The sequence below is a fragment of the Epinephelus moara genome, chromosome 7 (genome assembly GCF_006386435.1).
Source record: "Epinephelus moara isolate mb chromosome 7, YSFRI_EMoa_1.0, whole genome shotgun sequence".
Taxonomy (NCBI): Eukaryota; Metazoa; Chordata; class Actinopteri; order Perciformes; family Serranidae; genus Epinephelus; species Epinephelus moara.
This window is the reverse complement of record NC_065512.1, coordinates 5,551,961-5,569,780: the sequence shown is the minus strand read 5'-3', so window position 1 is coordinate 5,569,780 and position 17,820 is coordinate 5,551,961. Positions and strand designations below refer to the sequence as shown.

General features: G+C 38.6%; 3 protein-coding genes across 4 annotated transcripts in view; all 3 read right to left on the bottom strand.

Moving 5' to 3' along the window:
• sucla2 (succinate-CoA ligase ADP-forming subunit beta) overlaps window positions 1-3,091 on the bottom strand; it is a 29,746-nt gene extending 26,655 nt beyond the window's left edge. The window contains exon 1 of the mRNA XM_050049653.1: window positions 2,934-3,091. Coding sequence (XP_049905610.1) covers window positions 2,934-3,017 — 84 coding nt within the window. The 5' untranslated portion in view covers window positions 3,018-3,091. The remainder of the gene's footprint in view (window positions 1-2,933) is intronic.
• Window positions 3,092-4,370: 1,279 nt separating this feature from the next.
• Window positions 4,371-8,696, bottom strand: med4 (mediator complex subunit 4). The gene is made up of 7 exons (XM_050049654.1): window positions 8,563-8,696; window positions 8,329-8,395; window positions 7,657-7,827; window positions 6,277-6,334; window positions 6,107-6,193; window positions 5,894-6,025; window positions 4,371-5,608 (listed from the first exon to the last, which is right to left on the bottom strand). The coding sequence occupies exons 1-7, from the start codon at window positions 8,634-8,636 to the stop codon at window positions 5,436-5,438; spliced, it is 762 nt and encodes a 253-aa protein (XP_049905611.1). The 5' UTR covers window positions 8,637-8,696; the 3' UTR covers window positions 4,371-5,435.
• Window positions 8,697-10,367: 1,671 nt separating this feature from the next.
• lrch1 (leucine-rich repeats and calponin homology (CH) domain containing 1) overlaps window positions 10,368-17,820 on the bottom strand; it is a 117,881-nt gene continuing 110,428 nt past the window's right edge. For both annotated transcript variants that reach the window (XM_050049651.1, XM_050049652.1), the window contains one exon: window positions 10,368-17,023. In XM_050049651.1, coding sequence (XP_049905608.1) covers window positions 16,910-17,023 — 114 coding nt within the window. In that variant the 3' untranslated portion in view covers window positions 10,368-16,909. The remainder of the gene's footprint in view (window positions 17,024-17,820) is intronic.

Here is a 17,820-nt window from a genome sequence, read left to right as displayed (position 1 = left end):
ACGAGAGGATGTGAGGAAGTGGTCTGAACCCCCAGACAACACATTACAAACCACCCTTGAGCTGAGCAACTCAGGATTTGTTTGCAACTCGCCTGACAATGCTCGAGACATAACAGCAACATAGTTATGAGTTTCCACCCACTGTGACTTGCTTGAACTTGTAAAGGCAGTGGTGGAAGAAGTATTCAGATCCTTTGCTCAAGCACTAATACCACACTTTGAAAATACTGAACTACAAGTTATAGTCCTGCATCCAAAACCTTACTCAAGTAAAAGTATGCAAGTATTATCAGCAAAATGTACTTAAAGAATGAAAAGTAAAAGTAGTCATTGTGCAGTAAAATGTTTCCTCTTCTATCTGATGTTTTTGGATTAATATCACTGCTGCATTAATGTGTATGTGTCATTTTACTGCTGGTTGTACTCATTTTAACTCCTTTATTTACTGTTGGTAGTTACAGCAATATGGTGGCAGTGATGATGCATTTCCAGCTGATCCAAGAGGGTTTTAAAGAGCTTCTTTTAGGGATGCAAGATAATCTTGGCACATCATCAGTATCGGCCAATATTGGCTTTAAAATAAACGACAAGAATTTCCCAACTCACTTTTTCTTATTTTGCAGAATAAATGAAGAGCATTCAGTATAATATTATGGTAACTCCACTGCAGAAGAAACTTGATGATCACTGAAATTAGGTGGGGAATAAAGTGGATGTATTGATATCGACCAAATGACTTCTTATATTTAAGCAAAAAATCCAACATCATGCATCCCTGGTTTATTCAGCTTCAGAAGGAGATGAATTTCTCAACTCATATCCTTCTGTTTATCACAAACACTCTCCACCAACACATCTGGACAGGAAGGGGGAAAAACCGTCATCTGAACAGTAACTAAAGCTGTCAGATAAATGTCGTGCAGAAGAGGCGTAACACAGAAATAATCAAGTAACAAGTGCCTTAAAGGGATAGTTCAGACTTTCTGAAGTGGGGTTGTAAGGGGTACATATCCACAGTCAGTGTATTACAAGCAATAGATGTAATTTATTATGCCTCCACTTTGGAGAAGCAGGCTGGAAAACAACATGGACGCTAAGCAATGTACTGCTGTGGATGAGGGCAGCAGCAACATATTTTAACCTCCTAAAAAAGCACTATCAGTTAAAGTGTACGCTACACTGGGAGTATTTTCACAACTTTACATTAATGTCAGACAGTGATGTACAACAGGAAAATGGAGCTGTTATATTGCTGTCTTTGAACCCGTCATGAGTGATGATTGAGAGAGATTACTGCTGTAAAATTCCACAGAGTATATATTTACATATGTTGCTGAATTCAGGCTCATTGTTAAGCGTCTGCAGAAATGTGTAAAAAGCTCAGTTCATCAAAAACATGAAGTGGATTCTTTTCATGCAGATAGTTTTGGATAAATTTGTCTTCAGACTTCTGCCTCCACCACAGCACTATGGAGGTGAATGGACTTAAGTTTGTGTTGCTCACAGCCCTGACAATTTGTCACCCACAGACGTCACTTACAGCAGTTTTTTTTTAAATTTTTTTTTCTACTTTTTCTACCAAAAAGGCTCCAACACGGCTGCTACAGTTGAATTTTTAGCCATCTTACAGGGATAGTTCAGATTTTTTTGAGGTGAGGTTATATGAGGTCAGTGTGTGACCTAGAGCAGATGTCAGCTGGCACGCCCCAAGTTTGGAGAAACAGGTTGGGGCACTGGAACAGAAGCTAAACAATGTGCCACTGTGGACAGGGGCAGCGGCAAAACACATTTTAGCCACCAAAAAATAAAAATCAGTCAGTTCAAGCATATGCTACATTTTCTTATTATTATTATTAGGAATATTTTTACTCCTTTTTTTTTTTTTTTTTTTTTTTAACTTTTTACTCCCTTCACTTTTCAGTGGAGAACTGAAGCTGTTTTATCACTCTCTTCACAGCCAGACTCCATTGAAAAAAACAGTGATTTAACACTGCTGATCACAGGAGCAGCTGGTCTACCACTGCTGGTCTACCAGTTGGTTTTTTGGTGTCATGGTGTGACTTCGGCTTTTAAAAAGGTTAATTCCAATTAACCAAAGTCACACAATGACACTAACTAACTAACTGACCAAAGCAGCGACAAAGCAGCAGCTTCTGTGTTGAGCCAGCTAAAATTGCTGTATTTCTCAATGGAGTCTGGCTTTGACCAGAGCACAGATGGGGAGCTGTTGACGTTTTCCCTGTTGATTCCCTGCCAGCACCATAGACTGTACACAATCTACTCCAGCCTGCTTCTCCAAACAGATGGCGTGCAGACTGACATCTACGGTATGTCACACACTGAAGTACCTCATACAACCCCAACTCAAGGAATCAGAACTATGCCTTTAAGAGTAAATGTACTTCGTTACATTCAGCCCCTGCTGCAGTGTGTTTACCGCCTTCCTCCGCAGTGAAAGCTCATGACAGTCACTGAAGCTGAGCGGATTTATGCGGCTAACTTTCCAGACGCAGACGCGGCGGGACAGATGCGGCGGTGGCGCAGAGCTCAGCAGCTTCTCCTCCGCTGTGAGGGTGGAGGTCACCGGGCTGCGGCTCCCGGTGTTCACTGCGCAGTTTCACCTCCGTTAACACCGTTTACAACATCACACTGATGAGACAAGACTCAGAGGAGGATACATCGATTAATTAAACACGGACTATGCGTGTGTTAGCTGGTGTTTCTGCTGGGTCACTTCACAGTGACAGCCGCGCTAACGCTAGCACCGCGCTAGTTAGCATGTTAGCCATAACAACTCAATGGGGATGTGCTAATGTCAGATTTGACCCTGTCAGGTTTGGGGGGAGCTGTGGTCGTTACCGAAGGTGTAGCGGTCTCACAGGTACCTCCTCGGGAAGCCGGGGACCTACGCTTCAATACGAACACACACTCACCTTGGAAGCGGAGCTGAGAGTGTTTCTGGCCCCTGAATTTCTCAGGCTAGCCGTCAAGCGGCCGCAGATCAGGGACGTCGCCATGTCTCCCTCTAAAGTGGAGGAATAACGCGCATGCGTGTTGAGCTGCAAAGAGGGCTTCCTCTGTGCCGCCTTCATACGCTGTCGGAAGTTGCACAATAATTTCAAAATGAACGCTTTAAAGAGCCCAGTAAGTATGACAGGGGATAATTTGGGTTATCAAAAATGCGAACACTTGTTACCAAATATTTTTGTTAAAATAAAACAATTGTAATTCAAAATATCTGCGATATGGCTGATGAGCACGTCTTCTCACCTTCACAACATTATGACAAATTTGCAAATCAGCTATGTCATATGATTTTACAACTAAAACATACTTACCAAAACCATATAAAAACAATTTATTATTGGTCTTTCTTTTAAACCAAAATACCAATACAGATACATGACAATCATAGACAATGAGATTTACAAAGAGTACTTGAAGGCAGCAGCATCGTGGCCTTCGCACAGTGTAAATATAGCCTCACTCTGGCCTTTCACCTATATTGATACCATCATTGCTGTATAATAATAAAGAATTATAGATGTTAATCCAAATTAACCGACTGAACTCATATTTGAAGATGCAGAATAGATTTGACTGTTTTTCCCCAGGGCTTTTATTTTAAATCATGTGCAGTTTGTGTTTTACTCTGAGGAATGAGTGTGGGGTCAGGGAGGTTACTCATTACTTTCTTTATCTTTCCACCAGGTCAAAACATTTTAAGGTTAACTGGAACTTAATAGACTGTTGAAAAGTTTGTTATCTGCTGCTACAAGAGCTTGATGGATCCAGTCAGATGTGTGAGATAAAGGTTTGAATGGTGTTTGATGATTTCAGGTTGTAGAAAGTGTATGTGCTCAGTGCTGTTTGGTATATGTGCTCTCACTTTGTTTATAAGCTTGAAAATAGCTATTTAGATACAATCATTACTATTTAAAGTTTCAATACACCCTGGCCTGCTGATTGGGTCATTTTAAGTTTATCTGATGAGCCTAAAAAAGGTCTATTTGGTGAAATAATCTATGAAAGAAAAAACCAAAAACATTTTGTTTTTCAGCTAAAATTAAATCTTTTAAGATTCATCTACTTATTAAAAAGATGTTTTTCTCTGATAATAAAGTAAAATCAAACCACACTGGGGCCAGAGAAAGCTGGTTATAAGCACGTAAATAAATATAAAGCACTTGAAATAGATGCAAGGTGTAACATGAAGAGGTGATCTTCAGAGGGAACAGTATACATTTATAATGGATGTAACATCATCTGTATCTGCATTTGTGTTTTTACCTTTTACCTTAAGTCTGTTTGACACCTCTCAGGTCTAAAGCAAACAAGCAACACAGCCGAATAACCACAGGCAAAAACAGTTTCTATTCAAAGAGTGTTTATTTACAGGGCTGAGTATGTACAAGCTTATTTACACAGAGGTAAATTAACAGCACTTGTCGATGTTGTTATTTAACATTTCAAACTACATGTGGAAATTCTGCTACAACCGACAACAACAACAACGAGTCACACTGATAGTTTCAAACATGGGTCACCAAAGAGCAAGTCAGAGCGTGAGGTTTGGTTTCTCTTCCGAAGGATATTACATTAATTACATCTTCATGTAGAAGCCTGGAATATGAGTTTGTCTTTGTTAGTTTTGTTTATTTTGTTGTTATTTGCGTACAGTTTGTTTAAACTGCAAACAAAGGACATACAGTTTGTTTAAACTCTCAAACTGGTGCAAATACAGGCTGTTTACGGAATAGTTAGTGGTATACACGCTCTCATTATCTCTCAGCAAGTGAATATTTCCAAAATGTCGAACTAATCCGTTTAAAAAAAAAAAAAAAAGCTGGATCCCTCTAAGAACTGGCTGAAAACCTGACACACTCCTTCACTCCTTCCTCCTTGTTGTCAGTAGAAACTCTAAAGCTTTGGCTCTGTTTCCTCTGGAGCAGCAGCTCTCTGACTCTTTAAAGACGCACAAACTGCAGATTAAAATATGAAATACGACCCAGAATATCTCTGAGGAAACAGGCAGGCTTGTAAACAACTGACTCATTTAAACAACATGACAAGGGCCTATTAGAGATGTTCCGGGCACGTCCAACTGGTGGGAGGCCCCCAGGCAGACCCACAACATACTGTGGGGATTAAGTATCTCGTCTGGCCTGGGAACGCCTCAGGATCCCCCAGGAGGAGCTGGAAAGCTGCTGGGGAGAGGGACGTCTGGAATACTTTGCTCAGCTTGCTGCCCCCACAACTCAGCTTCAGATAAGCAGATGAAAATGGATGGAACGTGACAGTGAAAAATAAGAAAACGGGTGTGTGTACGAGTCCTATTGATCTGATGTTGCTCAGTGGTGACCTCTGTCTCTCACACACACACACACACACACACACACACACACACACACACACACAGTCTGAGTCTCTGTCTTTCAGTCAGAGTCGCTGCTGCTGCTGGACGAATCTGTCGACATGGCCTCCACGTCGTCCTCGTTCTCCTTGTTGTGACCTGGAGGCTCCAGGCCGAAGTCGTTGCCATGGTGAGGAGGCAGCATCCCCACTGAGACGTCTGAGGACTGCCAGGGGTAGTGAGGTGTCAAGACGTCTGAGGACAAACAGAAGAGACGACGGTTATTCTGTGAATTCACACAGGTAACAGGCGCAGTGGAGGACTTTTACTTTGAACATACGTCAGACTGGTTTGGTGAAAATTAAATCCTCCATCAAAGAAGAACAGAGTGGAAACAGAATAACGTTTCAGTCAGATTATAAAAAAACTAACATATGTTCTCACAATAAAAACCTCTTAACACTGTAACATAAATGATTTCCCCTCGGGGATCAATAAAGTATTTCTGATTCTGATTCTGATTCTGATTAACAGTCTTACCTGGGAGCCTCCCAGCAGCCAAAGCGTCACCTGGCAGATGTCCGTTCACACCATTGGTTGGCAGGTTGGCCATGTGACCCAGCATCCCGCTGCGCATTTCCAGGTCAGTGGGGTAGGGTCTGCGGGGATCACCTGAGACAGACATGTGTGTTAACAGTAAGGTAAAAGCTGAGAACAGGAGCAGGAGGAGGAGCAGGAGTCTGTGGCTCCTACCTGGTACCCAGTTGAGCGGCGCACACACGGCGTTGCTGGCACTGATTCTGTGAGCGTACTTGATGATTTCCTCTGACGAGATGCTTCCTGCAGAGAACAAGTCAAAACGCTGTCAGACACAGAACCAGAGTCAACAACCTCAGCGTTCATCACAAAGTGTGATAGCTCACCTTTCCTTGCTTTGTCAATGGATTTGAGTTTCTCCTTCGCCTGGTAAACTGCCGTGGCCTTAAAGAGAAGGAGAAGGATTTAGACGGACAGAAAAAATCTGCAATGATCTGTGTGAAACATATCGATGTTATTAACGAGTAACTTTCTATTATTTATCTCCCGAATTACAAACACTGGACAGTCTGCTCAATAACGTCAGGCCAACACTGGACCAGAGTGCGTGTTAATGTGCACCAGAACCAAGCCAGGTCAACGTTAAGTAAAATATAGGTGAAGTGAAAGTCATGGACAGAGTTGAGAAAATGGGCCCCTGGACCAGGGTTGGGGACTGAACTCTATGCCTTTAAGGGAGCCGACCGAATGACGTTGTTACTACTGAGTTCTGATTCACATTAAATCCATCAGTGCCAAATTGTGGTACCCGAGAGCACATCTGGGTGAGAGTGCTACGATGCGGCTGCCAGAGGTGTTCATGGTCGCTTTAGACAATGGGGACGGAACAAAAGCAGGTCGCAACCAGAATGTGAGAAACCAGACATGTGCAGTGTCACGGTATAAATCTGAATGGTACCCATCCCTCACCTGGACAGGCAAAAGGTCCCCTGTCCTATATAGGAGCACAGCAAGTTTTGTGTCTCTTTGAGATTGATTTATGTCTGTTAACTGGGACTTTCCAACAGGAAATGTTAACAGTCACTTCAAACAGAGGTACAGGGGCCCATGCACTAGTGCCCTACAGACTCACGAGTCTGTAGTCATCAGTCTTTAGACGCTTTGCTTAACTAAAGACTGATGACTTTCTCCCTAATTTTGTGTTTAGATGGGCGGATACAATTTCAGNTTGCTTTGTTGCCGGCCGTTTTCTCCGGTGTGTTAAACACACTTTATAAAGGAGTGTCCCCAGACTATCAGAAGGTGGAGATCTCTGATTGTCTGGTGGCGAGACTAAGTGCTCTATGGGCCCTTTCAGTAATCCATCAATGCAACACTTTGTTCTTATTTGATCAATGAATGCATTTTGGAAGTCTTCGATTTGGACGAATGATTACAATTTATCACTTCAGAGCCAAGCAGTCAAGTCTTTCATGTTGATTCATAGTCTTATTCCTAATACAGATGATGGTGCAGAATATTTCTATGAACTTTTACAGAAGACCTTTTGTTCTGTTTTTCTGTTTCTGGCAGAAATTTTGACTTCTAAACATCATTTGAAACCAACAACAGTCATACCTACAATACCACAAAATGATAAATATCAAGGTTGTAGGAAAAGAAGTAGTGCAATGCAATATTTGAATGTGTCTGTCAGCACAGTCCTAATCTACAAGATGTCGATTTTCTACATCAATCTGGAAAAATAAAAATAAAGCACCACCCACCAGGATGTGTTCAGCCTCCTTCAGCTGTTTCTGCAGCTGCTGGATGTCACTGTCTCTCTTCTCCACCTCCTTCTCCAGCAGCTGCATCTCCTGGTGCACCTTCCCCTGCTGCTGAGCCACCTCCATCAGCTCCTGAAACTCCCTGTCCCTCTGCACCAGCAGCTCCAGGATCTGAGAAACACACATTAACACTTTTTACATAAAGGTTTGATTTGAATTAATGGCCCTACTCTCACTGTGGATGTGTTCCAGTACTTCCCCTCATTCTGGAGTCACTTACAAAGGAAAAGAACAAGCCTGTTATTCTAATTATGTGCTTTGTTACTTTAATCTTTCTGTGTGTATAGAAAAACCTCTCATCTGACAGAAGGTCCAGCATCTCTGTGACTGTAACTGTCAGTTTCAATGTAAAATCAGTGACTTCTCACTCCTTTGTATAGTGGAGTATTAGTATAAAACTGCATTTAATGGTATATCCATGTAACGAAAACGTACTTTGAAAATCTATATGAGTAAATATATTTAGTTACATTCAACCTCTGGTTTTCTCAGTGTGGTATTAATACTTTCACTGAATTAAAGGATGTAAATATTTCCTCTTCTGCTGCCCATTGTTCTGAATGAAGACGGTGTGTGTATGAGTTTCATTCATTGTGCTGAGTGGTGTGTTACCTGTGTGTCCTCTCCCGGCTGCGGTAGTTTCTGACCCCTGGACAGAGCCAACATCTCGATCAGCTCCCTGAAATAAAAACACACGCAGACAATTCAAATAACGGCTAACGTTAGCTACAAGCACCGCTGCTGCTTCACAGGCTCTAACGGGCCGAATAAACGCGTCACACCGGAAACAATAACACCGTAATGAACTTTATAAAAGCGACAAGAAGATAAAACTTTAAACTTTACCGAGATAAGACCTCCAAATCATCCAACACAGACAGCAGCCGCTCTTTCGTTGATTTCTCCGCCATCGCCGCCATAGTTAGCTCGTGTCGCTGCTGCGCAGAACAGGAAGTGACGTCTGTTAATTCTTCTTCTTTGGGGTTTTTACGGGCAGGTTTTTACAAACAGGAACACAGATTGACGTTAATAAAATAAGATATTTAAAATTAAACATTATCATAAGAAAATAAAGTGCACAGTTGTAAAAAATTAACAATAATATAATATAATATAAACGAATTTGAATAAATAAATTAATTAATTAAATATAAATGGTCTTCAATTTAAATTAAAGGTTTGTTCTTCCACCTCTCTTAGTAGTTATTTTGCAGACTTTAAAGTCATATTTTTCAGAAATGTACAATGTCAGTGAAATTCATTACAAAAAGCATTTAAATGGGAGAGTTTTTCATAATTTTTTAGCTTTGTGTATTTGATATTTTACTGTAATTATTTGTCTTAGTCAGCAGATTTTCTAGTTTCTCTTTCTTAACTTTTCTTTTTGAAATGTAATAGGCTCCTAGCTATCCTGTTAAAAAATGTAGTAACTAACTTTTTTTTATTCTAAGTGAAATAACTCGTTTCATCTGATCACTTCTCTAATGAATGTAAAACTGGTAAATAAAGCTGGAAAATATCCAGAAGTGGGCTTTGCCAAAATAAAGGCATTCCTGCACCGTGAAAAGGGGCAAAGCAACAGAATTAATGTTTTATTCTACATATAGAATATTTACTGAAAATAATATATACAGATGTAACACCTTTGTAATCATCAACATTTTTATTAGTAACTGAAACTTAATTGCATTTTTTTCTTGGTGACTCTAACTGACTACCATTACATTTATTCTGTAATTTAATTATGTGTAATTAGTTACACAGCACTGTACATACATCTGCATGTGATTTGGGATGGCAGATACATTTTATTGAGCAGTGGGCAATTTATTGCAATCATCCTCAGGGCATGCCATCATCAAACCATGATGCTCAGTAGGAAGTAAAAATCAACAGAACTATGTACTGGAGATGTGACTGATCCAGGAATGCACAATTATATTTACACAAAAAGGGAGAATATTCTTATTTTAAATACTAAGTATATTAAATATGTGTAAAAAAAACACTGCCCTTGGCCATTCCTGTTATGCAGCAACATTTCTGTCTGTCTGGCTATCACCAGCGCAGGGGGCATTAAAATGGCTTAAACTACAGATTAAAATATTATTTATCATATAAATACAGAATAATGCAATTGAAAAAATACTTCTTTTTTTTTTCAACTTTACAGAGCTCATTTAGTACATGCTCAATTTTACCATGTCCCCAGTGCAAAGTAGTCAACTTGTAATTATTTTCTACCATCATTATAATTTTATTGTCCCTGAAGTCACTTTCGGCCCCATTATTTTGTAGTTTCTCACCTTACATGGGACAAAAAGGACTGCAATTCCACTGAGATCGTTCTACAGAAGTAACATCATTTTTTTCCACAAAAAGTTTCAGACAACAAACTCAAGAACATATTTTTGAGCAAAATTAAAATAAAGATTAAAAAAAAAAAAAAATGCAGAAATTGCTCCTTTTTTTGGGCCGGACTTCCATAATTTTTGAGCAACAGCCCTCAATTTAACTTAAGTTCAGTCACTGATATTAAACTGTAGTGAAAGGATTTAATTTTATATTGATTACAGTAAAATTATTTTAGTTTGAACATCCACAGATTTGAAATGTTCCCACTCAGTTTGATCCAACAAGAAAAGACGCACTTGTTTGGACAGTTGAGGTCTTTACTGATAAAGTGATGAGAAATACAGTGCATTATATACAGTATTCACAGCAGTTAAGGCGACATTAAAGGGACATTTCATGCATTTAAATTTGAGTTGCTGTACAACAAATTACACAAAAAGGTTCACAAAGAGTTACAAAAGGGTATGTTACATCAACAAAAGAAGTCACATAAAAAATAAATTTCCTCCCAGTCAGAAAAAGTACAAAAATGTGAGTACAGGCCGTTTATATACAGAATAAGAGACATAAAAAACAACAAGACTGCTTCACGTTCAGCAGGATCGATTCACCACATTTACACAATTTACACCAGCGTCACATTTTCAAACTCTCTGCTCGCTCTCGTTTCAGATTAAAGGTGATTTCAGATTTTCTCAGTTGCCAAAACAAAGATATAAATATCCAAGATTAAAGTGCAGATTCTGTCGGGGAAGCAGCCGCTCTGCTCTTATTGCTTTTTCCCAAAAACACTGTGATGATGTGACACAGACTGAACTGTGGATATGAAATGTGTCATTATACGAAGAAATGTTGATGACAGACAAGCAGATAGAAATCATCATTATTTATTAAAACCATCTGTATTTTCTGACATAATAATCCTGATATCTTTGTGTTTGGACTGTTCTCAGCAGGCGCTTTAAATTAAATCTAAATGATTTAAAATTAGGATCAAAAGACGACAATGAGTTGCTCTATTTTACAGATTTTAGCCACGAGGAAAAATAATACTGTTATCAGACACTAATAGCTGATAAATATGAAACTATCTGTGTTCTTACTTCACCACGCTGCCCATAGTGTTTAACATTTACTGTTCTTTATCATATGTGCGATACTGTGGATTATTCAGGTGTTAACGTTTGCTGATGTGAGTGTTTTCTGGTGAGATATACAGTACATGACGAAACAGACAAAAACATAAACTGCTTTTCTTAAAAACATTAATTCCACAACAGGAAGTCCTTGTGATAAATAATATGTACACAGGCTATAGTACATTTAAATAAAGTTTTATCACAAGAGAGTAAATGTTTGTTTTGGCAACTGTTAAATCGATCCAGTGGAAGCATTTATTTTATTTTATTTATCTATTTTACTGATGAATCTTAAAGTAGCTCAAGCTTTGGATACCAAGCTGCATCAGATGCACACAAATCATCGCTCATTCATACGAGCCTGCAGGTTCAAGAGTGTCCGACACGTCACGTGGTTTTAATATTGCATTTTACGAAAAGCACAAACTGATCTCAGACCTGCCACGACTTTGCTTTTAAAGGGGCAGTACGTAAATATGTGACAAACCACAAACTAATGACTCACTGGTGTCAGCCAATCACGTCCTCTGTCCTCACGACTCATCACCATGTAACTTCTTCCATTCAAAAGATCATTAACAAAATCTTTGTTTTAACTAATCTGTTATAATCTGGCAGTGGTGGACAAAGTATTCAGATCTTTAATTGCAGTAAAAGTACTTCCACCACACTATTAAAATACTCTATTACAAGTACTTTAAATTTATAAATTAAACACTAACTCAATTGATTATTGGAGGAAATAATCAGCAGATGAACTCATCACGAAAATAATCATTATTCTAAATGAGCTCCACCTCAACCAACTCAGTAAAATCCTGAAGCACGAGTCAGAATCATTATAATATTTTAACTCTACACAGCACTGGATATATATCTTAAAATGTATCATAATCAGACCACTGATATTGTATCAATATATCGTTCATAATTTATTGTTATCGGTGTGTTTTCTTTCCAGATTTACTCGTGGAAAAAACAAGATCAGATGCTGAAACAATCGCTGCCATCGCACACTCAGGGCCACAGTGTGTGCCCCATACACACAAATATACACAACCAAATATTTGCTCCCATTCATTGTGCATTGGAAGTGATTGCTTCGCTGCACAAAGCATGCTGGGATATCTGGCTTGAGGGCTTAACAAACGATGCTTGCATCAAGACAGTCAGTCAAGCTGCAGCCATAAGCGACCAGCGGGGCAGAGCATGCACCTGCAATGGTGACATGGGTGCTGAAGAGGAGCAGGCAGCACTCTATGAAAAATCTGCCTGCTTAGTGGTGCTTCTACGTCCAGTGTGAACCCGGCTAACTGTCCCAAAGTTGCATCATTGCTGGTTAATCTATTGGCCTAAAAACATTTAACTGAACAAGTGTTTAAACTGTCAGAAATTTGCTTTGCTGCAGTTGTGAATAATTTTGATGCCAAATATTAGCAGGCAGTCATTTCTTTGTTACTCCCCCGGGTGTGTAAAGGCCCTGACACACCAAGCAAACAGTCAATGTTTGGGCCGTCAGTGAGCGTCTGTCGCCCTAGTTATTGCGTGGTGTCCCAAACGGTTGCCCCCGTCAGCTTTTTTTTGCCTGTTTAAGCATGCCAAATCAGTATCTGTGATGGTGGAGCCTGTCAGAGAATGACATCACTCCAATTGGCAGTTCAGCTCAGTCCACAAGAAGAGAAACAGAAGTGAGGAAAGTAAACAAAAAGCTAAAGTCAAGAAGGAGTGAGACCAAAGTAAACTTGTTCTATGCGGGCGGATTATTTGTCTCTTTGGCAGAACATTTCCTGATGCTTTGTGTTATTGTTCACTGGCGCACAGTAAATATGCTCTGTTCTTTCAACACTGGGTTGTGTTGTTAATGTGCTAACTGGCTAACTAGCACCAAGACGGTCTTCCTGTCAGTTATTTTCTCTCCTGCAGGCGCAGAACATATATGCTGGTTAGCCGTTAGCTGTAGTCTTTGCGGTGTGGTCACGTGCAACTTTTGGGCCGAGACAGGACGACATGAGGCGGCACAGCAGGGGATTCTGTCAATGCTAGTTCTTTGAAGTTGGTTTGGTGTGTCTGGGCTTTAAAGGCCTTCACAATGCATGAGGCGAAGATTGTACTTTTAGTCGTCCATTTTCAATAGATAATAGTTTCACCACGCCAGACCCACATCAATAAATTTAACTATCACATGATTACATGACGTGACGTGAGTAAGTGCATTCGAATTCTCTCAGCACTGTGTTTTTTTCTAAGGCCTGATGAATTCTTCTAAATGTTTTTCCTTCACCTCATGACATTGTTATTTTTAGATTTCTGTATAAACCATCCTGAGCAGCAGGAGTTCAATAAGAGAAGATGGTGTTTCAGTTCTGCAGAAAGCTGCCAGCAGAGGTCGATAACAGTCAGCTGTTACTAACTGCCCCTTTAGAAGTGTCCAGCATGGTCTGTACTACCACGATTCACAAGGCCACACACTCACAGTCACACTCACTCACTCACTCACTCACTCACTCACACACTCACACACTCACACACTCACACACACACACATATACTGTTGACGTAGCAGGCTGTGGAATGAAGCATCAACAGTGTAGTAAACCCGACGTGACCCTGAGTCACAAAATCTCTGATCTCACACAGCAGCAGCTCCGACCTGAAACCTCACAGCTCCGGACACACTCACAGGAAACACACTGAGCATGTGTGAGGAACTCTTTGCTACAATATTCGCTTTGAATTTACTGTGCAGGGAACAAAACTCAGTGGTTATGAGTTTGAAAAAGAGTTTTTTAAAAAGTCCAATCTGGCCCGTCTGAGCTGGAGGTGTTGCTGCATGAGATCTCACCCTCGCTGACTCTGCAGCCGCCTCATCCTGAAATATACAAACCTAAAACACAGCTCTGGTATTCATCAAGTGTTTTGCAATGTGGAAGCTGATCAGTATTTACATATAAATCTAAATAATTTGGGGTTTATCGGCTTGCAGACATACATGTGTTTTGGCACATCAACAAACAAACTGCTGAAGTCTGAAAAAATCTTAAAAATGCCATCTTGTGTTTCTTCAGGTGAGAAAAGAGCAAATTTGAGCTGGACTTGTCTTGATAAACACAGATTAGTGTCCCACAGCGGCAGGTTAACACACTCACACCTGCGTCAGGGACGTGCACAGAGCTCCACACAACGTCAGTACAACGTTTAGAAAACAATTATACCTAAAATATATTAGAGAAAATATTTTTGGCATATTTCTTTTTGAAAGTATACAACAACTCAAACAGCTTCTTTTTATATTATAAATATCTTTATGTTTAAATACAGGTCGTGGTTAAAAGTCGTCTCCCTCTATGTTAAGACTCAAACGTTTTGGTTTTACTCACACAGTCCAGGAACACGTCACCTGAAACCTCAGTGGAAGAAAAAGATCTATAATCTGTAGAATAATGACTGCATGATGTCACCATGTGAAATTTGTGCTACGACGGCGGGCTGAATGGTTCAGACCGTCGGCTCCACTCACTCTTCATCTAATTTACATTTACATATCCAGATGTTTAATGTGTCCCTGCACCTGTTCTTGTTCAGCAGAGTACCAGAGCCACAGTTACTGAAAAAAGATCCCAGAATTTTTGAATAAAGTCTCAATCTTATCAGAAAAATATTGAGTATTATGAGAATAAAGTCAAACTTTTATCACAAATATCTTTCTCATTAGGAAAATCACAATTTGGACCAATTTTAATTCAGCAACATCCTGTAATATTACTACTTAATTCTTAAAATATTACAGTATCTAATGAAGTTACAACTAAATCTCAAAATAATATAAATTATGAAGTTATCTTAATTGTAATATTAGTATTTTTTCTGCCCAGGTACATTTTAGAATAAAGTTGTTATTTTTAAAGAAAAATATGTAATATTATAAGAATAAAGTCAGCATTAAAATAAATTTAAAGAAGGACAAAAATCAAACATATTTTTTAAAGAGGAATGTCTATGTCTTGTAAAAACAACTTTATTCTTAAAAAATTATGATTTGGTCTAATAAAACCTAAATTGATAAATATTCTTGTCAAATTGTGATTTTGTCTTTCAAAATTATTACTTTTTTACTCCCACATATTTTATTTTTTCTTAAAAAATGCAATATTGTGAAAATAAAGTCAGTATTTCAATAAAAAAAAAGTTTTATGACAAAAATCACACTTTTCAAAAGGAATGTCTTATTTTTACATGAATTAAGTCACGTCTTTTAATACTGCTATTTTATTGTCATGATTCTCAGGTTTTGTCTAATGAAACCGCAACTAAATCAAAATATATTACAGATATTTTTGTCACTGTTAAATCTTCATCTTGTAATATTATTACTTTTTTAAACACTCAAATACATTTTAGAGTAAACTTTTAAATAAAGTTTTTTCTTTTTTTTTTTAAATAGAAAAACACGTTATAATGTGAGAATAAAGTCATTATGTCACAAAAAAACTCACAGTACAACTTTAAAATTTTATGACATAAATCATACTTTTAAAGAGGAAAGGCTCATTTTTAAAAGCATAAAAGCAAGTGGCTCTTCTATAGACTTTGTCTATAAACCCACAAATAAATCTCAAAATATTACAAATCTGCTTGTCATTTCTGACTTTATGTTAATTGTAATATTAGCATTTTTTTTTAAAAATCCAAATGGATTTTTATTGTTCTTATTAAGAGAAAAATCTAATATTGTGAAAAGAAAAAGGCATATTATATTAAAAAATGTTGACGAAAATCATACTTCTCACAATAAGTCTTATTTTAAAGCCACATCTTGTAATACTTTCTCAAAATATTACAACTTTTTTTTTAACAAAACTACAACTAAATCTCAAAATATAACACCTTGTAGTCAAATTATGACTTCATCTTCTAATATTCCCAAATACATTTTAGAATAAAATTCACATTTTTTAAGAATAATTTGTAACATAAGAATAAAGTTGAAATTTCAAGAAAAAAGTTATAATTTGATGATAAAGAAAGTATTTTTTTTAGAGGGAAAGTCAGATTTTTTAAAGTATAAAGCCAAATTCATTCTGAAAATATTACAAATACTGCTGTAAAATTGTGACTTTATCTTGTATTATTATTTCTCCTGTGTACTCCCTAATACCACTTTATTCTCATAATATTATGACATTTTTTCCCCTCGAATTATTGTGACTTTATTCTTCTTAGTTTAGCGTTTTGTAGCTCTCCCACAGCGGCTCTAATACTCTGTCATCAGTTTGGTGCCAACCAGTGTCAGAATGTCTTTAAAAAATTAAAACATGAAATCATGTGGTTGTGTTTATGCCCTTCAGTTTGTGTGTGTTGTTTTTACCTGAAGAAATGGAGGAAATCAGGGATCATTTTCACTCCCGTCCCCTGAAACTGATTTACAAACATCATAATGATGAGAGATCACCTGGAAGCAGTCAAACACCTGAACACGTCGGCTCTTCCCCGGTCTGTCTGACCCCAGTTCCCTCTCATAGACCAGTAAATAAACCCACTCCTGACTGCTTTAGTTCCCTTAACACCACTGTGCATCCTTAAATCTAATAAAGCACTCTGTTACAGAGAGGGATGCAGAATGAGCACAGAGGTGAGTCGCAGCTTCGTGTCAGCGTTCAGATCCAGGTGTGTGTTTGATGTTGGTGTCAGTCAGAGGAAGCTCACGTCAGGAGGGTTTGTTTGGAGGACGCCTCGTCCACCAGAGCCTGCACTGTGATGCCCAGCTTCACCAGACCCTTCTCCTCCAGGATGTGGTGAGGGAGACACAGTTTGTCCTGAGAGAGTCAGAGTCAGAGGAGAGAGAGAAGGAGCGCAGGAGCAGATGGAGATTTAGACACAAACGTGTTTCTGCAACATACTTGTATGCACAATCAGTAAATACCTTCCACTGCCTCCTCTTCACTAACGCTGGTATAAACATGGACCAACAAACTTTTTCTAATGGGTTCAGCACACACCAGGTCTACATTGGTTCTTACTGCTTCCAGGAAATAGCCACAGCCCCACACACTGATTCCATTTTTTTTTAGTTAGAGTTTTAAAAATGTTTTGATTCTGAATATTTGAAATGGTGGTTAGTTTGGTTTGGTTACGACTGCTTGAGCAGTTTTTGATTCATGAGTATTTATGTCAAATTGAACTTAAAGACAAATGTTTAAAAATGTAAAACTTCAAATCAGAATATCCTTGATAAGTTTAAATTATCGATGTCTGCAGATGATGCTGCCAAAGTTTTGGGATGACTGAAGAAAATGTCGCAAGAACTGAGGTATTATTTAGAGCAGAGGACCTTTGGAGCAGAGATGAAGATGAATTGAGAGATTGAAATGGTGAAAGAATTTTGACTCTAAGGTAACTGCAAGAATATAAACATGATTGTTACAGCGCCACCCTGAGGTTAATGAGTGTCTTTTTTTGTGTCTAATTGATATGGGAGACTGATATGAGAAGAGATCTTCTCCTCTATAGGCTGCTGTCAGCCCTAGAGTGGTCTCCTTTGGTCTGAATCAGGGACTCATGTTGTTCCAAAGTTGTATAATTGCCTAGAGTTGGTTCGTGTTCTCACGGCAGC